Consider the following 23,324-nt stretch of genomic DNA (forward strand, 5'->3'; position numbering starts at 1 on the left):
TTACCATATGGGCGGAAGGCAGAAAGCCAAAACTGTATGGGAAATAGCATTAATGATACCTGCTTGGTATTAAAAAAGAAAAGATGCTCAGTCTTGAAAAATACACATAGTATAATGGAGATAATAAACATCACCCAAAGTACACATCCAGAGATAATGGTAAATATTTTCGTGTTCTCCTTTCCATTCTTTTTCTCCCCCAATCACATCACATTTAATGCTGTAAATATACCCATATACCCTATGCTATTTGTTACTTCCTTATTATTGGGAATAAGGTTGTTTCTAATTTCTTCACACTTATAAATATTCTGATGTACATAAGTCCTTATATGTCTTGGTACATAAGTCATTTTCTGCAGTTCTGACCTTACTTCAAGGTGGTAATTACTAGGTTGAAAGGCAGAAGGATGAAAAACTCTTTTAAGGACCTTGTTAAGTGAGGCCAGAATTGCTTACTAGAAAGGTAGGCATTGGTTTGTACTTTCATTAACAGTGTAACCGAGCACTATCTCGTTGCTCCATTTCAGCACTGAATACTACTTATCTAAATACGTTTTCTTTATTCTATTTTTGGAAATTTTCATAACACATCCCAGGGTTTTATGAAAATAAGTAATTACCAAGATACAGGTGAAACATCCTGTAATGGATTTTGCTTTAGTTTTTTGGTGTCACAAATGAAAAACGTTCAGGAAAATGTTGATTTTCTTTCTTTCTTTCTTTCTTTAGAGATGGAGTCTCGCTCTGTCATGCAGGCTGGAGTGCAGTGGCACAGTCTCAACTCACTGCAACCTCCACCTCCCAGGTTCAAGTGATTCTTCTGCCTCAGCCTCCTGAGTAGCTGGGACTACAGGGGCATGCCACCACACCCGGCTAATTTTTTGTATTTTTAGTAGAGATGGGGTTTCACCTTGTTAGCCAGGATGGTCTCGATCTCCTGACCTAGTGATCCATCCACCTCAGCCTCCCAAAGTGCTGGGATTACAGGCATGAGCCACTGCACCCGGCCCTCCAATTTGATTTTATTAAAGCTTCAAGACAGAAAAGTACAGTGAGGCAAGAGGCCTTATAATTGGGGCTATAAGATGTTAAAAGATTTTCTTTGATGCAGTTACAGTTAGTAATATGCTGCTAAAATAATTTTGCCACGTTTGGAGTCCTCTTTCTTCAAGGGTGTTGGAATAGTTTGGCACATATATGATTAAAGGTTACTGTAGGTCATGTTTGATGGCACAGATAGGTTGACCTGAATTCCCAACTCTAATCCTAGACCTCTCATCATTTTCTGGAGAGAATGGAGACTTCAATTATGAGTTGGGGAAAACAAGAAAGACATTCAATATGAGCCAACATATAAAGATATTTTCAGAAAGAGGCCAGGGCTATTAAGATGGTATAACAGGGTGATGGAATGATTAAGTAGGAAGATAGACTGGGTGATGAGAGCTAGTCTTTCTGAAGAGAAGTTATTGTGTTGGAGGCTGAAAGATCGAGGGGCGTGACTGCCCTCAGCATTCCTTCTGGGTGGCATACTCAGTTTGTCAGTTTGCCAACATTCTGCATTTATGAGAACAGTTTGCTGTTTACTCATACAGGCTCCAGCGGTATACTCAGTTGATCACGACCCTCAATCTTTTGGCTTCCAACATTATTGTAGCTAAGACCCAAGTGACAGCAAGAGCCAGTCAAGTGAAGATCAGGGCGGAGCTATTGAGGCAGGGACACAGTACACAGGTCAGGTAAAACTCCTAGGCTGATAGTTTGTTGTGATTGCAGCAGAGGGTCAGGGCAGCGGTAGGAGATCTGGCCAGAAAAAAAAGGATCAAGGTCATTGTGGCTCAGGTGAGAGCAATGAAAACAATGACGTGTTTAAACAGAAGTCAAATCTGATTTACATTTTAAAAAGATCCTTCTGGGTGTGGTAGCAAGAATGGACTGAGGAGCTAGAGAGGATGGAGACTGCATGAGGATGGTAGGGATGCAGCTGGAAAGAGGGACTGATACTGGGTCCCTCTGGAAGGCCCATTGTTGGGGTATACTAAGAAGGATGAGGAAAAGAGAAATCAAGAACTGGGTCATGAGCTTGAGCTCATGGGTAGACAGTGCTGCCAATTCTTGAGGGGGAATTAAGAAGGGGAGAAGAAGAGTTCTCCTTGTTAAATTTCAGATGCTTGTTTGACATTCAAGTCGGCACTTAGATATATAAAATCTGGAGATAAAATATAAATTGGGGAATTACATACAGATGTACCTCATTCTGTTTTTTTTTTTTTTTTTCTTGAGACAGAGTCTTGCTCTGGAGTTCTGCTTGTTAAATTTCAGATGCTTGTTTGACATTCAAGTGGGCACTTAGATATATAAATCTGGAGATAAAATATAAATTGGGGAATTACATACAGATCTACCTCATGCTGTTTTTTTTTTTTCTTCTTCTTGAGACAGAGTCTTGTTCTGTCGCCCAGGCTGGAGTGCAGTGGTGTGATCTTGGCTCACTCTGCCTCCCGGGTTCAAGCGATTTTCTAGCCTCAGCCTCCCGAGTAGCTGAGATTACAGGTGTGTGCCACCACGCCTGGCTAATTTCTGTATTTTTAGTACAGATGGGTTTCACTATGTTGCTCAAGCTGGTCTTGAACTCCTGAGCTCAAAGTGATCCACCCATCTTGGCCTCCCAAAGTTCTGGGAATACAGGCGGGAGCCACTGCCCCCTACCTCATTCTGTTTTCAAATCTTCATAGCCTTGTGCCTTACTGATATATCATCAGCCATATAACAAATAGCTCCATCCAATGATAAACTAGGTAGATCCCAGTTTTTAAAAAATTATTACTACCTGTATTTCAAGCAATGTACGACTAAAATTTCTATACAATATCTTAGTGCCATTTGTGCACTATAACTTCAAGTTCAGTTCTAAAAGTAGAATTGCTGAGACTAAGAATATGTGCATTTTACATTTTTTTGCACTTTACATTTTGATAAAAATCTTTAGAAGTATCTGCATCTATCTATGCTTGCAGCAACTCTGATGCTTTCTTACATTCAGGCTAACACTTTTTAGTTTTGCAGATCCAGTTGTGGAAAAATGGTATCTTATTATTTCAATTTACATTTCTTAGGAGTGGGATTGGGTTTCTTCATATGTGCTAGCCATCTGCCTTTGTTCTTCATGCATTCACTAATTTGATTTTGAAGTTTGTCCAGAGATTCCCTGTGTCCCCATAGGCACCATTCAGGGGTCCTATACTAAGGCATAGACAAGGTGGTGAGCTCTCTGTTGGCAGGGACCTGGCGCTTTCACCCTGTGTCCTTAGCACCCGGCAGAGGTCCAAGAGGGCTCCTGGTCTGGGCTGGGAAGGTGACCAACACGGGGTTGGGGGTTGAGGTGGGGGTTGGGGAACTGGGGTAGGTTGTGCAGAGGAAAAGGTACAGGTGGGGGAAGGGGAAGAAGGCTGGACAGATAATAAGGGCGTAGGAAAGACATCCAGATTTCACTGAGTGCAGGGCTTTTTAAAACTGATGTTAGAAAAACTTGACTAGCTGTTGTAAAAAACCATCTGTGTGAAGTAGAAAATTGGTATCAATAACATTATAGAGAATACGTTCTAAAAAGTAAAGGTAGCTGGATGTAAAATTCTGGCAGCAATTTAATATCCTAGATGGTTGGTTAGGTTGAGGCCAGCAACTAATGAGGACAAAAGCCTTCTCCATGGGAAATTTTGGACAATTATCTGGAGAAATATTACAGTGCGCATAAACCAAATTGAATTGTTTTCAGAAGTGTTGTAAGGTTTCATGTAGTAAAGCCCACATGCCCTTCAATTGCATGGCATCGAATATATAAACACAGAAGAGAGCATGCATGCAAGATATTTAACTCCCTTACATGATAATGCATGCGATTAAAAACTATCATGACATCTAGGGCTCTCTGCAACTGCGAGATGATTGATGTTATGAAAAGCGTAGCCCCCCCAGTATCAACACAGGAAGCGGCCACCACCTCCTATGTGTTTTCCGTTTTTGCGTTTTTTCTTTTTTTAAATCAACTCTGCTGTTGTTGCTGCTGCTTAGCAAAACGGGTAAAAACAAAATTGCATCACCCAGAGAATCCCCAAATTTCCTGTGGAGGAATCCTCTCGGCCTCTCTCCAGCTTGCTTCCAAAAGTTGCAAAACTACGGAGGTCGTCTGGGCAGGCGCTGGCAACAGCACTCCTGAGTCCGAGCTCCCACCCAGAGGACACGAGGTTGCAGAACAGCCGGATCGGGTGGAAGGGCCGCCCTTTTCTTCGTAGCCTCCAAGGGAGCGGAAACAAAAAAAACGAAACCAAAACCTGCCTGCTCGCTCCTCTCCCCATCGCCTGCGTTCCGCTGGTTGTGGGCTTCCTGCGGCCGCCAAGGGCGCGTCTCTCCTCCACCATGGCAAGTTGCTTTTGCTTTGGGTTTTGCCGTGCAGGTCCGTACCTTGTACCGTCGCCATGGTCCCCTAGAAGGGCGCGGAACCGGGCGCGGCGGGCCAGGGTGCAGGGCTGCGCGGGAAGGGGCGGCGCGCGGAGGGGCCCCGGGGACCCCGGGGACCCCGGAGACCCCGGAGAGCCGTCCACCCCAGCGGGCAAACTCAGGTCAGCCTCGGTGCACCCTTCCCAGGTGGCGGCACTGCGCGCTCCTGAAATTCACGTACGGCGCTGCAGTATAGGCCCGCTCCAGAGGCTCAGGACTAGGCTGCCACCTCCGGCACCCACTGCCCAGGCGACGGGGACGCCGCCGTTTCGTCGAGGAGCTGCTTCGCAGGCTGTTAGGGCTTAACTGTTGTCCTCCCACGCCTCGGGTGGAACAAAAGTGGACTGATTAGCCAGAAATGGAGGCCACCGCTGCATTTTGAAAAGGGCTCGTAAGAACGATTCGAGCCAAGGACGCAAGTCAGGAAGACATCCTTATGTCTTATGTCTGCCTTGGTGCGAATTCTTGTCTTTTGTGGCCTCAGTTTTTCCTCCAGAGACACAGTGCGTTGTGTTTTTACCATCACTGCTGGTGAGGAAGAAGAGTTAGCAAATTCAAAATTTAGCCTTCTGTGTTTTGTTTTGTTTCCATCAATCGCTTAAAAGCCTTGGCAAGGCCTTTAATTCCTGCTCTGAAATGCTAGAGTCCCGGAAGTGCAAAAGCAAGTGCGTTTTTGTTGACCTGGTGGCGGTAAAGGCGTCGTCATTGAAAATAAACAACTGATTTAGAGAAAATCAATATGAACAAATGCAGTGAATGAATCTTCTGTTTCTTCCCAATGCTTTACTTACAAAAGTAAAGTTTTTCTATATACTTTTTGCTTTCTGATAAGACGGCCAAGTCTGTTATAATACTGATGCAAGGAAAAGCGCCATCACCTTAGTATGTCTTGGCTAAAAGCTGCTCGTTTCAAAGTCCTTGAAAGGACTGTCTTTCTGTAGGACATTTCTTTATCTTAATCGTGGGTAGAAGAGATTAATAACCCTCATTATTCATAACTGACCTCAGTAAAATTATCTATGTTAGCCATACTTTCTCCAACCTATGAAAGGAAGTTAAGGACAAATACTGGCAAGTCATTGAAGTACTAATTCATTAGATGATTCATAGAAACTCGTTCTTACCAAACAAAATTTACACCTTTATGTTTTTTTCTCCTAAAAATACTGGTTCAGGGAGAAGTTTCTTTGATTTTAAAGGTAAATTACATGTAGACATTCGAATAAAGAAATACTGTATTAGTACTAATGAGGGCATAGAGCTGAACTAAGATTCCTGAGTTTAAATTGATTGCATGTTTTTCTTTGATATTGTTGGGGTGCAGAAAATGATCTCCCTGCCGGGCGCGGTGGCTCACGCCTGTAATCCCAGCACTTTGGGAGGCGAAGGAGGGCGGATCACTTGAGGTCAGCAGTCTCTGCTAAAAATACAAAAATTAGCTGGGCGTGATGGCACCCACCTGTAGTCTCAGCTACTTGGGAGGCTGAGGTGCGAGGATCACTTGAGCCCAGGAGGCAGAGGTTGCAGGGAGCCAAGATCGCGCCATTGTACTCCAGCCTGGGCAACAGAGCAAGGCTCGGCCTAAAAAAAAAAAAAAAAAAAGGCTTTGAGAGGCCAAGGGGGGGGGGGGGGTGGATCACGAGGTCAGGAGTTCAAGACCAGCCTGGCCAACATGGTGAAACCCCGTCTCTACTAAAAATACAAAAATTAGCCGGGCATGGTGGCTGGTGCGTGTAGTCCCAGCTACTCGGGAGGCTGGGGCAGGAGAATCGCTTGAACCCGGGAGGTGGAGGTTGCAGTGAGCCAAGATCGTGCCACTGCACTCCAGCGTAGGTGACAGAGCTAGACTCTGTCTCAAAACAAACAAACAAACAAACAAAAAAAAAAACAAGAAAAGAAAAAGATCTCCCAAAAGAAATAAAAACAAATGCAGTGAGTGAATCTTCTATTTCTCCCTAGTGCTTCACTTAGAAAAATAAAGCTTTTCTTTATGCCTTTTTTGCTTTCTGATATGATGGTCCTACCTTTATTCTTACATTGACAGGGTTGAGCATTTCTATCTTTCTGTAACCATATTTAAATTTTCAATGTTTTTGTTTTTATTTTTATTTTTTTGAAACAGAGTCTCACTCTGTCACCTCACCTAGGCTGGAGTGCAGTGGTGCGATCTCGGCCCACTGCAACCTCCACCTCCCGTGTTCAAGCCATTCTGGTTCCTTGGCCTCTGGAGTAGCTGGGATTACAGGTGCCTGCCACCACTAATTTTTGTATTTTTAGTAGAGATGGGGTTTCACCATGTTGGCCAGGCTGATCTCGAACTCCTGACCTCAAGTGATCTGCCCACCTCATCTTCCCAAAGTGCTGGGATTACAGCCGTGAGCTACTGCACCTGGCCTTTTTTTCAACTTAGCAGGTTTGGTCTAAAAGTGAAAAACCGATAATAATGTAAACAGTAAATATTGTTAATAGCAGGTCCCAATAGTGTGTTGTGATTACTTTTTCTCCTTTTGGTCCAGTGTTATGTGTATTTTTCCTTTTCCACTTCTAGGAAAATGTTCCCAGCAAATGGGTCAAATGGATTTTCTATCATTCTTTCCTTTCTTTCTTCCTTTTTTTTTCTGGGACGAAGTCTCCCTCTGTTGCCCAGGCAGGCTGGAGTGTGATGGTGCTCACTACAACCTCTGCCTTCCAGGTTCAAGCGATTCTCCTGCCTCAGCCTCCCAAGTAGCTGGGACTACAGGCATGTGCCACCACGCCCAGCTAATTTTTGTAGTTTTAGTAGAGATGGGGTTTCACCATGTTGGCCAGGCTGGTCTCGAACTCCTGACCTCAGGTGATCCGCCCACCTCAGCCCCCCAAAGTGCAGGGTTTACAGGTGTGAGCCACCGTGCCCGGCTTGCATTCCATAATTTACTTAAAATCATTCAAGTACTTTAGTTTTCTTATGATTTTTAGGCTGGGGCTCCTTCAAATCCCAGAAATGGCAGAGAACTTGCTCTGAGATACACATGCTAGCAGGTTCTCTCTGAAGTGTTCATTCAGGCTTTTTTTTTTTTTTTTTGAGACAGAGCCTTGCTCTGTCGCCCAGGCTGGAGTGCAGTGGTGCCATTTTGGTTCACTGCAGCCTCGACCTCCTGGGCTCAAGCGATCCTCCTATCTCCGCCTCTGGAGTAGCTAGCTGGGACTACAGGTGTGCACCACCACACCCGGCTAATGTTTTTTGTTTTTGATCGAGACTGGGTTTCACCATGTTGGCCAGGCTGGTCTGGAACTCCTGGCCACAAGTGATCCACCCACCTTGGCCTCCCAAAGTGCTGGGATTACAGGTGTGAGCCACCACACCCAGTCAGGCTTTTCAGGCCTTTTTTTTTTTTTTTTTTTTAAAGTAAAATAATCCTCAAGTTTTTTTCCTTGTGGTTTGGCCCAGCTGCCTTCATTGCAGCGTGTTATGTGCATGTCCAAGCTTGTGTGCACTGGGGGTAGGGAAGGTGAGGAGACAGCTGGAGCAGTTGTTTTACCAATACCCTGTCAACAAACCCTTGGTTTGGTCCCTTTGTTTATTTCTGAGGTTCTGCTCTGAAAGTCGTCACCTGTTCACTATAACCCCCTTTTGCATATTCTGAGTTAGCTCCTTCCCTCTGTCTTATTGTTCCATATACTTCCATGTATTGTCTTTTCTTTCTTTTTTTTTTTTTTTTAGATGGAGTTTTGCTCTTGTCATCCAGGCTGGAGTGCAATGGCACGATTTGGGCTCACTGCAACATCTGTCTCCCGGGTTTAAGCTATTCTCTTGCCTCAGCCTCCTGAGTAGCTGGGATTACAGGCACTTGCCACCACACCCAGCTAATTTTTGTATTTTTAGTAGAGACGGTGTTTCACCATGTTGGCCAGGCTGATCTAGAACTCCTGACCTCAGGTGATCCACCTGCCTTGGCCTCCCAAAGTGCTGGGATTACAGGCGTGAGCCACCGCGCCCAGCCACTTCCATGTGTTTTCAGTCTTCATTTGTTGAACTCTCCTGTGCTGATTGCTCCCTTTAACTGGGTTTATTCTTTTTAAAATTATCTTTTTTTTTTTTTTTTTGTGAAGGAGCTTCGCTCTTGTTTCCCGGGCTGGAGTGCAATGGCATGATCTCAGCTCACCCCAACCTCCGCCTCCTGGGTTCAAGCAATTCTCCTGCCTCAACCTCCCGAGTAGCTGGGATTACAGGCACACACCACCACGCCAGGCTAATTTTTTGTATTTTTAGTACAGACAGGGTTTCTCCATGTTGGTCAGGCTGGTCTCAAACTCCCAACCTCAGGTGATCTGCCCGCCTCGGCCTCCCAAAGTGCTAGGATTACAGGTGTGAGCCACCATGCCTGGCCTTCTTTTTAAAATTGTTTTACTTTCATTTTACGGGGCTCTTGGGATGGACAGGACACTGTGTGTGTGTGTGTGTGTGTATGTGTGTCTGTGTGTGTGTGTGTGCACGCACGTGTGCGCTTACACTGTCTTCCTGATCTGGTAGGTCAGAAATAGTTTCAGTGGAGTTCTATTGAATAGAGGGGCCTCTGGACTGAGGGCCCCAAATTCCTTTCAGGTCTGCTAACCATCACTCTAGCCCATGAGCTGTGCTGTCCAACCCCAGGTAACTTAGGACAGCTTATGTTTGAGCTCGGGTGGACTAACTGTATAAAAATTGGGAGAAGCTTATAAATCCACTTCCCTAAATGAGGCTGAGGGATAAATTAAAGCATTTAAATAGAAGCCTTAACTGGATAATATAAGTTCAAAGAGAATGAGCCCAACAAAAGATCTACTTGCAGTTGATACTCTGTGCCCAGCATGGTGGCAGGGTCTGCAATAGTGTGTACTTGCTGTGGCTGACTTTCATGTCCGATATGTGCTGGAAGGCAGGCTTTACTCCACTGCAGTCCCCATGTTATTGCCAGGGGTTGGTTTGTTTATTTAGAAACAGAGTCTCTTGTTTCCCAGGCTGGAGTGCAGTGGTGTGATCTGGGCTCACTGCAACCTCCGCCTCCCGGGTTCAAGTGATTCTCCTGTCTCAGCTTCCCGAGTAGCTGGGATTCAGGTGCCCGCCACCTCGCCCAGCTACTTTTTGTATTTTTAGTAGAGACAGGGTTTCACCATGTTGGCCAGGCTGGTCTCGAACTCCTGACCTCAGGTGATCTGCCTGCTTCAGCCTCCCAAAGTGCTGGGATTACAGGCGTGAGCCACTATCCATGGCCTAGGGTTTTATTTTTTTATGGTAACTTTCCTGATTCTGACAATAAAAGTAGGGGATGTGTTTCTTACTGTCTTACATACTTTAGACTCTACAATGTAAAGAAAACATATAGCCACCTCCAAATACCATATTTTGTGGTTAGTTTGACTTATTTTTAATTAATAAATTTTTAAATTTATATTTTTGATCTTTTCCTTTGTAACTTCTTCCATTATTTTTAGGCCTTCCTAAATCAGACAAATATTAACCAATATTTTCCACTTATTAAAAAAAGGATGGTAACTTCCATTATTTTTAGGCCTTCCTAAATCAGACAAATATTAACCAATATTTTCCACTTATGAAAAAAAGGGTGGCTGGGCATGGTGGCTCATGCCTGTAATCCCAGCACTTAGAGCGGCTGAGGCAGCAGATCACTTGAGGTCAGGAGTTCGAGACCAGCCTGGACAACATGGTAAAACCTTGTGTCTACTAAAAATACAAAAATTAGCTGGGTGTGGTGGCGAGCACCTGTAATCCCAGCTACTTGAGAGGCTGAGACAGGAGAATTGCTTGAACCTGGGAGGCAGAGGTTGTAGTGAGTTGAGATCACACCACTGCACTCCAGCCTGGGTGACAAAGTGAGACTCCATTTCCAAAAAAAAAAAAAAAAGGTTTAATTTTTACATTTAACTCTTAAATTCATATAGAGTTTATGTTGGTATATGGTGTGAGGCAAGGATTTACTCTCCTACACCCCTTTTAAAAAGTGTCTAATCAGCTGCACCAGCACTTTTATAGAATAAGATATTCTCTCCACTGAAGTGTGATGTCATCTTTATTATGTAGAGTCTTGTATTTTTAAAGAATAACCTACTGTTTCTCTTACAGGCATCAGTTTTGAATGTCAAGGAATCCAAAGCTCCTGAAAGAACAGTTGTAGTTGCTGGTCTTCCAGTTGACCTTTTCAGTGATCAATTATTGGCCATATTAGTGAAGAGCCACTTCCAAGACATTAAGAATGAGGGTGGAGATGTTGAAGATGTGATATATCCGACAAGAACCAAGGGAGTTGCATATGTAATATTCAAAGAAAAAAAAGGTATTTCCAAGTCAAATTTTTGTAATTTTAGAAATACTTCTTCAGTGAAATTTAAAAATTACATTTTATTAAAATGATCCATGGAATTGGTAAATTTTAAAGTAGCTTTTTTTGTTTTTTTGAGAGAGTTTCACTCTGTCACCCAGGTTAGAGTGCAGTGGCGTGATCTCAGCTCACTGCAACCTCCGCTTCCCAGGTTCAAGTGATTCTTCTGCCTCAGCCTCCTGAATAGCTGGGATTACAGGAGGTGCCTGCCATCACACCCAGCTAATTTTTGTATTTTTAGTAGAGACGGAGTTTCACCATGTTGGCCAGGTTGGTCTTGAACTCCTTGACCTCAAGTGATCTGCCTGGCTCAGCCTCCCAAAATACCGGGATTACAGGCATGAGCCACCACGCCTGGCTAAAGTAACTTAAAAAAATATATTTTATTGTGAATATACAAATGGCACGATATTGCTTTAGGAAGAAAAGATATGAAAATGGCTCATGATAAAGTTGCTAGTGACTGGAAAATTCTTGAAAACTTTCTTCTGTATTTTGATTCTGTCTATATCTTGGGGTGAAAGTGTTACATTTTATTGTAGAAAACCTGTAAAATACCGACAAAATGGAGAAAAAACCCACAAAGATGATAAATAATCTCATAAACAAGATGACTACTTTGGGAATTTTCAGGTGGCCTCAACTATATATTTTAGAATAAATGGATATTCTAATATAGTATCTGCCTTATTACTGGCAAAGTTGAATTGAGAAGTGTGGCTTGGATCTGAGATCAGGTTGAGCCATTCTGCTCCCTGCACCCAATCCCTGACTTAGATGGTGAGGAAGTTGGGTTGGCAGAGTACACACACCCCTTCAGCCTCATGGAATGGGCAACCTTCTTTACAGCTTAGTGGCTGGCAGAAAATACATTGCCAGAGAAAAACAAGTCTCCATGCCAGGCTCTTGGAGGTGAACATACCACATGGGGGTTGGAGCAGAGGAAGATACCTTGCTTTGCTTGAGGGATGACAGAGTCCAGAGAAAGATCCAAGGCACTATAGATTTTCAGTACCTTTAGCTGTCACCATTAATTAAGTCATTCCTTCTCAATGGGGTTGTTCAGGTAAGGGATGGCAGGAGGGGCTCAGGGGCTCATTATTTCTCTAAGGAGATGGCAGTGTTTTTGAAAGTTAATATTTTATATGTTGAATTGTCAACTCGGAGAGACACAGAGAGAGAGAGATTGGCCTCGGTCATTCATTCATAAATATTTTCTGAGTACCTATTATTTACCAGGCAGCATGCTAGGTCTTGAGGATATAGCAATGAGTGAAATAGGCAAAGCCTTTTTTTTTCTTGAAATGTACATCTGGACAGATTTTAAACAAATGAATCTATAATATGTTGGGTGCTTTATTTATTTATATAAAACAGATATTTATTTAAATATTTATATTTATGATTATATATTCATAAATAATAAGTGCTACGACAAGACATAAAGAAGAATAAAGGGATAGAATATGACGGAAAGTGCTATTTTAGATGAATAGGAAGGGAAATGCTCTGTTTAGATGACATTTGAGCAGAGGCCAAGTAAGGGAATGATTCATGCAGATAAGCGGGGAGAACATTCTAGGCCAAGGGAGGGACTGGTAATTTTGCGAGTGGGGAGCATACTGGGTGTGTGGAAGAACAGCAAGGAGGCCTGTGTGGCTGGAGTGGAATGAGCTGGGGGAGAGTGATAGGAGATGTGGTTAGATGGGGAGTGGGGGCCAGTTTATGCTCAGTAACTGCTGGATCATGGCAAAGTGTCTGGGATTTTATTCTGGGTGAGAGGGAAGGTTTCAAGCAGGGGATTGACAAGATTGGACTGCCTTTTCTTAAATGAGCAACCTAGCAGCTGTTTGAAGAACAGGAATTACTACTCATCATTGGCTTTGATAGGGCAGTACCAGGGCAGGTGATAAGAACTGGTGGGTATTCGGGAAAATGTTGATGGATTAAATATCATTTTCTGTGGTGGAGAGCACTGGGGATAGAATACATTTGGGAGGGAGATAGTTATCAAGAGTTCAGTTTGGGTCAATGAGACGCCTATTAGGATAATGAGGTAGAGAGTTCTACAGGCAGAAGGGAGAAAGATCGAGGCTGAAGATAGAATTTTGAAAGCGATTCATGTAGAGATGGTGTCTAAAGCCGTGGAGATGGTTGAGATCACCCAGGGGATGGGGTATAGGTTAGCAAAGAAGCATGAGGTATGAGGTCCAGGTCTTGCCAACGTCTAGAGAATGGGAAGACAGGAGGATTAGGAAGGAGACTCAGCAGGTCAGCCAGTGAATTGGGAGGAAAACCAGAACAGTATGATATCTTGGATCAAGAATGTAAAGTCTTCTTGTGACTAGAATTAACAGAGATGGTGATATACCTTTACATTTTTGTTTTTTATTCATGCATATAATGCCTTTTGTGTTTTATAACGTGATTTGGATCATATTTACACATAAAATGAACTTTAATGAGTTAAAGTGCAACAAAAAAGTGATTTGAATGTTGAATTTAGAGGAAAAATGTAGAAAAAAATCTTAGACATTCTTGTATAATATAATTGAATGTGCCTATTTTTATTAAAACATTATTAGTGTATCATGCCATAAACACTTCTGATGCCAGTGTTTCCACTTAGTTGCAGAGAATGTCATCAGACAAAAGAAACACTGGCTAGCAAGGAAGGCTAGACATGCTGAACTCACAGTCTCTCATTTTAGTGACAAGGTAAGGTGTGATGCTGAAGGTGTACTGATAGTCCTGTATCCCATTTCTTCTTTGAAGTTTTTCTTATGGCAGGAGACACAAAGTCCTCTCACTCCATGACTTCTAGGAAAGAAAATGCATACTCCCTGAGTCAGTGTTAAAGGCCAACCCTGGCCCTTGAAATTTTGGTTATTGCCTCATCTGTTTTTATCTTTCTATGTGTGCCACTTAATGTTTTATTTTACAAAATGTGAATTTTTTGAGACAAGGTCTTGCCCTGTCACCTAGGCAGTGGCATAATCTTGGTTCACTCTAACCTCTGCCTCTTGGGCTCAGGTGATTCTCCTGCATCAACCTCCCGAGTAGCTGGGACTATAGGTGTGCACCACCAGGCCTGGCTAATTTTTGTAGTTTTTGTAGAGACAGGGTGTTCCTGTGTTGCCCAGGCTGGTCTCAAACTCCTGGACTCAAGCAGTCCTCCCACCTCAGCCCCCCAAAGTGCTGGGATTACAGGGGTGAGCCACCACGTCCAGCCTCACTTAATGCTTTTAAAGTGATAGTAAGCTCTTATACTGTCATGGATGATGCCAGGTACCAACCTAAAGGCTTATTTTGGGAAAAAACAATTAGAATGAACATTAAAAAGAAGTTTTGAAGAGACAAGAAGTAAGTAAAAGAGGAAAAAGTTAAAATCCAAAGTAATTGTTTACTAACTTGATTCTGTAAGACACTCAGAGTTGTATGCAGCCATCTGATGAACTTAGACTGGGGGCAGGAATGACTCTTGGGGGACCCCTATCCAAGCAGAACCAGAACAGTTTATATGTATGGGTTCTGCATAAAACTGTTTCAAAAAAGAATTCTGCCTCTAAAAATTATTTGAGCCCCTCTGTTTTGGGGTATGTGGTGAGGGAGTGTGAATCCCAAATTGAACAAAATGGGATAACTTTGATGGGCTGCCCTGGTGCAAGAAGTCAGGAAGTCTGGGGCAGGCAAATGGGGCCTGGTTTAGTGGAATTTCTGCAGAGACAAGAAAGTGGCAGAAAAGAATGTGTTTATGTAGTCTGTCCCACTAGGCAGTACTGTTTTCATTTCTCTCTTTTTAATTTCAGATCTTCATCTCTGTAAATGCCATCCTTGATCTTTCTGTTTTTGGGAAAGAAGTTATTCTAGAAACTCTGGTAAAGGACCTGAAAAAAAAAATCCCGAGTTTAAGCTTCAGTTCTTTGAAACCCAATGGAAGAATCTCCGTGGAAGGATCATTTCTGGCTTTCAAGAGGCTCAAAGAGTCTTTGCTAGTAAGAGCATATTCTCTCTTAAAAAAAGACAGAAATTTTACCAGTGAGGGGAGAAAGTGGAATAGACAAAATCCCCAAAGGAATCTACAGAGAAGTAGTAACTCTATGGCGTCAGTCAGGACCTTAGTACCTGAGACTGCTAGAAGTGGAGAAATGCTTGTGCTTGACACGGATGTTTTTCTTTACCTGAAACACAAGTGTGGATCTTATGAAAGCACACTGAAAAAATTCCACATTCTGAGTCAGGAGAAAGTGGATGGTGAAATCACTACAATTTGTCTAAAAAACATTCAAGTTGGTTCTCAGCCAAACAATGTAAAACATGTAAAAGAGCTCATTGAGGAATGGTCACGTGCTCTTTACTTAAAGCTTAGAAAAGAGACATTTATTTTGGAAGGAAAGGAAAATAGAGAGAAAAGAATGATCAAAAGGGCATGTGAACAATTAAGTTCGAGATACCTTGAAGTCCTGATTAACTTTTATAGGACACACATTGACATTATAGGATCTTCTTCTGACACTTACCTGTTTAAAAAAGGGGTCATGAAATTAATAGGGCAAAAGGTTAGTTAATAAAATCTCAGCAATATAGCCATAAGGGCTGCTTTCTCTTGCTGAGCAGTAACCATTATCATGAATGAGGCTAGCTTTACACATCCTATCTCATTAATCCTTATGCTCATCCTTCTTTGTCAGTGTTGACTATCCTCATGTTACAGCAGAAGAAACTAGGATTTGGAGAAGTTAAAACACTTTTCTGAAGTTATCCAGTTGACAAGGAAGGAGGCTGTGGCTTAGCCCAGTCTATCTGATTACACAGATAATCACAGATAATATCTAAGGAATAAACCTTTGAAAAAAACTCACTAAACTTTTTTTTTTTTTTTTTAATTTGAGATGGAGTCTTGTTCTGTCGCCCAGGCTGGAGTGCAGTGGCGTGATCTCGGCTCACTGCAACGTCCACCTCCTGGGTTCACGCCATTCTCCTGCCTCAGCTTCCAGAGTAGCCGGGACTACAGGTGCCCACCACCATGCCCGGCTAATCTTTTTGTATTTTTTTAGTAGAGACGGGGTTTCACCGTGTTAGCTAGGATGGTCTCCATCTCCTGACCTCGTGATCTGCCCGCCTTGGCCTCCCAAAGTGCTGGGATTACAGGCGTGAGCCACCGCGCCCAGCAAACTCACCAAACTTTGAAGGAATCTTACTTTCTTTGTAACTCCAAATTATTAGAGAATAATAATTATTAAGAAGTAGCCTTAACATATGAGAAGATTGAAAGGTGATTATTATGCCATGGGTAATTTCTTAACATTTACAGTTTGTGTTTACTCCATGTAGAATTAGAATACTGGCAAAAATCACTGGGGAAACTACTTAGATGGAAAGCATATCTTATGCAGGTAATCATTATTTGACTAAATTCTACTGTTTCAAGGCTGCTGGCCACATAGGATGTTTTTACTACTACTTTTTTAGCCTAAGTGCTTACATAAAATGGTGATTCTGTTATAATTGTGCAAGTTGATAATATTAATTGAGTCATTCTTGTCACACCCAACTAAAACAGAGTCAAGAAGCTAGGAGGAAAACGTGCTTGGGACACATAATATTGCTCCAAGAATGTAATTCTCTGTGAGCCTGGCTACTGAAACTGCTTGCTGTAACTTGAGACCAGTTTTGTCTATAGCTGCTGAGATAACTTGCTGTAACTCTAGGACTAATTTTGCCTATGGCCATTGCCCACCAGTTGGAGCTTGCCAGCTCCCCAGAGCTTTACTAATACCAATGAACTTTCTCTTAAGACCACAAGTTGGCCGGGCATGGTGGCTCATGCCTGTAATCCCAGCACTTTGGGAGGCCGAGTGGGTGGATCACAAGGTCAGGAGATTGAGACCATCCTGGCTAACATGGTAAAACCCTGTCTGTACTAAAAGTACAAAAATTAGCCAGGCATGGTGGTGGGCACCTGTAGTCCCACCTACTCGGGAGGCTGAGGCAGGAGAATGGCGTGAACCCGGGAGGTGGAGCTTGCAGTGAGCCAAGATCGCACTACTGCACTCCAGCCTGGGTGACAGAGTGAGACTCCGTCTCAAAAAAAAAAAAAAAAGACCACAAGTAACATTCTTAGTTTTAAATAAAACCCTCAACCTTCTCTTTGTTTGTTGGACATACTAAAGATTACCTAGAATTGAAATTCTTTCTTCTCAAATAAAACATTAAATTTAGAGTTTTGTGTCTACATTTTCATTTTGACTTTGATATACATGGTGTCAGAAGTGGGATACAAAGCCGACTCACCTCACGGAGAATCACTGGCCTTTGGAGTTATGGCATGAGGTACCCATGTTGGGGCTCTTTGAACCCCCCACACCCCCACCACTTTCACAGGTTATCCTTTTCTCCCTCCAGTGAGTATCTCTTGGACAGAACTCTCAGATATAGTTTGAGTTCTGTTTTATTTGGGATATGATTAGGGAGAGGTCTTTCCCCCTCTTGTTTGGTAGATCTGTTGGGTAGAATTATTTCCCCCCCCGTTGACCTCAGCTGCGAGGTTTGGACCTTGAGGCTTGGATGAGGGAATTTTTCCCTTTCTTTGGAGAAGGCTTATCATTCTTACTGGTAAGCATGTATTTTATTTTCTGTCTGGGCTTGTATTTATTTGGCCTTTGTGTATTCAGTGCTTGCATTTACTTGGCTTTTGCATAGTTGACATTAAATCAGAGCACCCACGAAATGAGCTCTCAAAGTTCAAAGGCATGCCAGAATATTTTCTGGAACTCCAGCTAGTAACATATTCAAACATTACAGGGATCATTTAGTCTGTTTTTCTTAAAACTGAACTAAAAGATGGAGGCTATAAAATCATACACTCCAAATAAGATATGTATATTTCATTGATATCTTGAGGCTAAAAAAAATAAAAACAAAAACAAAATACATTCAGGATACAAATACTGCTTTGTTAAAAAATACTGTCTCAAAGGTGGCTGAAACTTTTTCTTTCCCAGACCTTTCCCCTCCCCTTCTTACAGTATCCCCTCTTTATCCTTCTCTAAACAGCTATTCTAACATACTACTTAAATAAAAACACTTGAAAACCAGCAGATATAAAACAAAGTCATTTTGACCTTCCTATTGTGTTTTTTTTTTTAAAGCAAAGATTAAATTCCCATGTAAAACCTTCCTCCCTATACAAAAAAGAATGGCAGCATTCTTATCTTCAACGGCAAAGAATTGAGTCCAAGAAAATACTGTATAAACCTTGTTAAAAATCACTCTTGTCTTTTGATCCTACTCACATAATTCAGCACACTTTCACAGTTAACTATTTTTTGTCCAATTTAGTGCACTGGTGAGTGACTCAAACTGCTTTATCCCAAATTTGATTGAAAACCTTTATAAGATTGCCTGTTAAAAAAGCTTAAAGCTTATCTTTAGCCCATTTTGTCAGAAAAATAATTTGCATCTAATCATTTTTATAAACTGGTGAATTTATATGTTTTACTATATCACGACTAAAATTCTAAAATAAAAGTTCTAATATCTTTATGTATATGTGTTTAAATATGTTTATGTGTATGTACATATATTATGTTATATGTTGTATCTACATAAAATCTGGTGTAGTCAGCCAGAAATCCCTTAAGAAATTTTATTCTGATTGGTTTAAATAAATGAGCACTCACATAAAATGTATGGTAATTAACCCCCAATTTTTTTTAGCTGATGTGACTTAAGTAAATCTTTGATAAATTAATTGGTTTTAAAATTGTGGATAAAATAAAATTAGAAATGTCTTCAAAATTGTCAGCATACATTTTTATCTGGGTTTACTGGTCAGTTTTATATTTGCCTCTGCTAGATGTTTTAAAGTCATAAAGCCTAAAACAAAATGATCTTTGTTTATATAGTTTTTAAATAAATATGATTAATATTGTTGTTTTAATAAAAATAGCTGTAACTTTTCTGAGTTATCAACAGGGTGGCTGTTTTTAACTTTAAGGTTCTTACTTAAACCTTAATATCAAGATAAACACTTGATGGTAACAGTCTATAAAATGGGACAGAGCGAGACTCTGTCTCAAAAAACAAACAAAAAAAATGACTAGTTCTATCTGAATTTTCATAAATCTAGGAATAATAATTGACAAATAAATCTTATAAATGAAATAAACATTTATAAATGAGCTTTTCATCTAATTTTAAAATCTCAAAATTATGTTAAATGATACTCATTAAATGTCTGGATCATATCCGAATTGAAAAAAAAAAACAAATTGCTAGATACATAGACATTTGTTCTTGGCTTCTTAGGTTTTATAAAAGGACTAAAAGTATTTAGGTCTATTAATCAAAATATAAATTTAGGAAAATTGATGTATTAAAAAATTATATGATAAATTTTTATCCTAAGATAAAATAATTGGTTGTTAAAAATTTTATTTTTATTTTTTGAGACAGAGTTTTGCTCTTATTGCCCAGGCTAGAGTGCAATGGTGCGGTCCCAGCTCACTGCAACCTCCGCCTCTTGGGTTCAAGCAATTCTCCTGCCTCAGTCTCCCAAATAGCTGGGATTACAGGCACCTGCCACCACACCTGGCTAATACATTTTTTTTTTTTTTTGAGACGGAGTCTCGCTCTGTCACCCAGGCTGGAGTGCAGTGGCGCGATCTTGGCTCACTGCAACCTCTGCCTCCCAGGTTCAAGCAATTCTCCTATCTCAGTCTCCCTGGTAGCTGGGATTACAGGCATGCATCACCACGCCAGGCTAATTGTTGTACTTTTAGTAGAGAGGGGGGTTTCACCATGTTGGCCAGGCAGGTCTCGAACTCCTGACCTCAAGTGATCCACCCACCTTGGCCTCCCATCTTCCTGGAACTTTTCGAAACAAGAACTCAAGGTGCAACAGTTACAGGTGGATACTTTTTCATAGCACATACCCCCAAAAACCTGGGGATCCTGGGTTACGTAATGAGCTCCTTCTTGGATTATTTGCAAGAGTCTTCTAAGTGGGCCTTAATTCACCCTGTACACCACTACCAAATTCATGTGTCTGAAGTGATTCCTGGTATCTGAGAGGCTTAGACTGGAGGTCTGGTGTTAATTGCCCCACTCTGAAATTTCACTGCAATATTTAATATTTAATCATTTTATTAAATATTAATATTTAACCTCATATTGTCTTTTTTACCCATTTATAGCATGTATTTTCTGAAAGGTATAGCTTATTCATACCCATAAAAATGTAGTATTTCATTATGTATTCACTGACACTTTTTGGGTTTTTTAAATGTCTATTTTTAGATGTGAATAACTTTCCCTCCTCCTGAAGACTAAGGTCTGATTTTTTATCTTGCCCAAATGCCTAAGGGGTCTGGGGAGTCATGCCCTACAAACCATAAACTCTCATCAGATGGGTTTTATTTAACTCTGTATATCGTGACTTGCTTTCCAATCTGGCATGACAAGGAAGAAAATAAAAATGTTTTACCCCAAAATATATTTCCTTGCCATACCTTGAAATTGCCCTGCAAAGTCTCTTGTGGGAAAAATCCACATTCTATAGAGAATCCCCTTCCCTCTTTGTTTTCCTTCTTTCTTTCCAGATCCAGGAGATAATCAACTAAGAGCCAGGCACCATTTTAAGTCCAATAAGAAACATTTTACAACCTGCTCTCTCTGAAGTCTGCTGAGAGCTTCCTCTGCACAATAAAACTTGTTCTGCACAATCCTTTATCTTAACCGGAACATTTCCTATCTATTGATCCCAGGTCTTCAGATAAACTCAACCGTCAACCAGAAAATGTTTCAATTTACCTATTGCCTGGAAGCCACCACTTTTGAGTTGTCCCGCCTTTCTGAACCAAACCAATGTATTTCTTCAATGTATTTAATTCATGTCTCATGCCCTCCTAAAATATGTAAAACTAAACAGTACCCCGACCACCTTGGGCACATGTTCTCAGGACCTCCTGAGGGCTGTGTCACGGGCCATGGTCACTCATATTAGGCTCAGAATAAATCTTTTCAAATATTTCACAGAGTTTGACTCTTCGTCAATACCCTCAAAGCTAGTAAGCATCATTTACTTACAGGCAGTCCTGTGTGTTAGAAGGATACTGCCTATATGGCAGTCAGAGCAGAGTGGTTGAGGGCATGGGTTTTGTAGCTTGATAGATCTGAGGCTGAATTTTGGCAATACTGCTTACTGACTTGTGACTTCCATTGCACATCTATAAAATGGGGATAATAGCTACTGTTAGAAGCGTGTGAACCAGAACAACTCCATCTTGAATAGGAGCTGGGTAAAATGAGGCTGACAGCTACTGGGCTGCATTCGCAGACGGGTAAGGCATTCTAAGTCACAGGATGAGACAGGAGATTGGCACAAGATACATGTCATAAAGTCCTTGCTGATAAAACAGGTTGCAGTAAAGAAACTGGCTAAAACCCACCAAAACCAAGACAGTGATGAGAGTGACCTCTGGTGATCCTCTCACTGCTACACTCCCACCAGCGCCATGACAGTTTGCAAATGCCATGGCAATATCATAAAGTTATCCTATATGGTCTAAAAGGGAGGCATGAATAATCCACCCCTTGTTTAGCATATCATCAAGAAATAACCATAAAAATGGCAACCAGCAGCCCAGACTGTCCACGAAGTAGCCATTCTTTTATTCCTTTACTTTCTTAATAAACTTGTTTTTGCTTTACTCTATGGACTGGCCCTGAATTCTTTCTTGCATAAGATCCAAGAACCCTCTCTTGGGGTCTGGATCTGGACCCCTTTCCTGTAACACCGTGACCTCATAAGATTTTGTGACAATCAGGTGAAGTTCTCAGCCTGGGGCTGGGCTCCTTGTAACTAAGGGTAGCCAGCTGTTCCTCTAATTCCTGCCAGTCAAGGGAGAGAAAGTGATGCAGTTCAGACTAATAAGGGAAGGATTTTCTTTTGCTTCAGGCCTTTTTCTGTAGTAGAAAAAACAGGAAGGAAGACCATGCTTGATATTACAGATCTCTTATCTTACAGATACAGAGGTAAAACTAAAGCAGGGTTCATTGTTTCACAACATAGTTTTGAGAGGGAATATCAGAATTCTGTCCTGATGTTTTTCACGCCCTAGGGCAGAGGGAGTGGTTTGTGTCCTGGTGGAAGACAATAGGCAACCCCAGCTTTTCAGAGGACAGAGCTCTGGCTTCATTATGTTAAGGAACCGCCGGCTAGTCTGGAGCATCTTAAAGGAACCACGGAGATAGCTCTATATAGTGCCTCTAGGAGTGTGGATCAGAATAGATTCTTTTGGTTTTCAAATTTCCTCTCTGATTTATTTTTTAAAGCAGGGTCAGAGTTGGACTTCTGCAGTTGGCTGTATATTGTAACCATGCCATGTGGTCAGAAAATTGCTTCAACCCTTTTAACTGATCCATTCTGTTTCATCACTGTCAAAAGTCAAAATTACAACAAATTTATTTGAAGATCTTAATTGGTTTTTATTTGCAATTCTAAAATTGGGCAACACTGCATTCTATAAGACAGAATAGTGTTTTGATGAGCTATGCAGAGAAGGTTGGTTTTATAGACATAACAGGGCTGAAGAGAGCAGAAAGAGACAACAAAAGGACTGGTTGATTCAGTTACTTTTCTTGTAAGGGTGAAAGCAGAGGGCACTTCTTTATCCTGCTGGCTAAAACTGGCCTGTTTGGGGATTTGGCTGTTTTCTCTCTCTTCCGATTTCTCAGTTCAGATAAACAACTGAGTTTCAGGTTAGTAGCGTGGAACTTTAGCATGACTGACTCCATTTTGGTTTGGTCTGTTGGGTCTAGTGCAAGAGCTCAGTCCAAACCAATGGCCTCCTGTAAATTTTATTTCAAACCACATTGGGGCACAAGATAAGGTCAGTCTTTTTAAATATTTAAATGAATGACTCTAATCCTTTTTTTCTCTTTTCAGTTTCAAGATGGCTTTTTTCTTTTTTTTTTTTTTTTTGATTCTTTCTCTAACTCCCAGGGATACTTACTCAGCAGAGAGTGTCAGGCCTAAAGGAAAGAAACCTGTTAAACTTGCCCAGTTTGCCATGGGAACCCATCCTGTTTAACAAGTTGTCTCCAGTGGTCTGTCATTTTAGTGCAGTCCTTGTCATCATGCTGACCAGGTCCTGTGGCCATCGCTGATGGCTGTACTTTCTACAGGTGAAAAAAGAAGAGTCTGCCCAGTTAGACTCTGCAGTGTTCATTACACAGCGAGGTAGGCCAGCTCCCGGGAACGCGCATCTTTAGGGACAGAGCCCTCTCCTCTTACAAAGTTGGCCCTCATTATTCACGGATTCCACATTTATACGTCTGCTGACTTGCAAACATTTATCAGTAACCCCCACTCCATGTGCACAAAATGGCAAAAAATTTGAGCCACCTGCATGTTCCCAGGTGTGGCCTTCCTGTTTCAGCTCTCTTATTGTAAACAACTGTCTT

At 41.6% G+C, this 23,324-nt stretch overlaps 1 protein-coding gene across 2 annotated transcripts; it reads left to right on the forward strand.

Annotated features, from left to right (window-relative positions):
- Positions 1 to 4,281: 4,281 nt before the first annotated feature.
- Positions 4,282 to 20,858, forward strand: RBM43 (RNA binding motif protein 43). 2 transcript variants are annotated; one of them, XM_058442127.1, is made up of 5 exons: positions 4,343 to 4,422; positions 10,601 to 10,811; positions 13,486 to 13,574; positions 14,666 to 14,851; positions 20,459 to 20,858. In XM_058442127.1, exons 1-5 carry the CDS (start codon positions 4,420 to 4,422, stop codon positions 20,477 to 20,479), a joined length of 510 nt encoding a protein of 169 aa, XP_058298110.1. In that variant the 5' UTR covers positions 4,343 to 4,419; the 3' UTR covers positions 20,480 to 20,858. The 2 variants fall into 2 exon arrangements, with proteins under 2 accessions (XP_032611625.1, XP_058298110.1); XM_032755734.2 differs by lacking the exon at positions 20,459 to 20,858 and having other exon boundaries at positions 4,282 to 4,422; positions 14,666 to 18,675.
- The last annotated feature ends 2,466 nt before the right edge of the window (positions 20,859 to 23,324 follow it).

This window comes from Hylobates moloch, unplaced genomic scaffold (genome assembly GCF_009828535.3).
Source record: "Hylobates moloch isolate HMO894 unplaced genomic scaffold, HMol_V3 SCAFFOLD_1, whole genome shotgun sequence".
Lineage (NCBI taxonomy): Eukaryota > Metazoa > Chordata > Mammalia > Primates > Hylobatidae > Hylobates > Hylobates moloch.

Bases quoted from the DNA above. Each gene is read 5' to 3' on its own strand.
- RBM43 (XM_032755734.2), top strand. The intron at 10,812-13,485 runs GTATTTCCAAGT...GTTTCCACTTAG, and splicing joins AATATTCAAAGAAAAAAAAG to TTGCAGAGAATGTCATCAGA. The intron at 13,575-14,665 runs GTAAGGTGTGAT...TTTTAATTTCAG, and splicing joins TCTCTCATTTTAGTGACAAG to ATCTTCATCTCTGTAAATGC.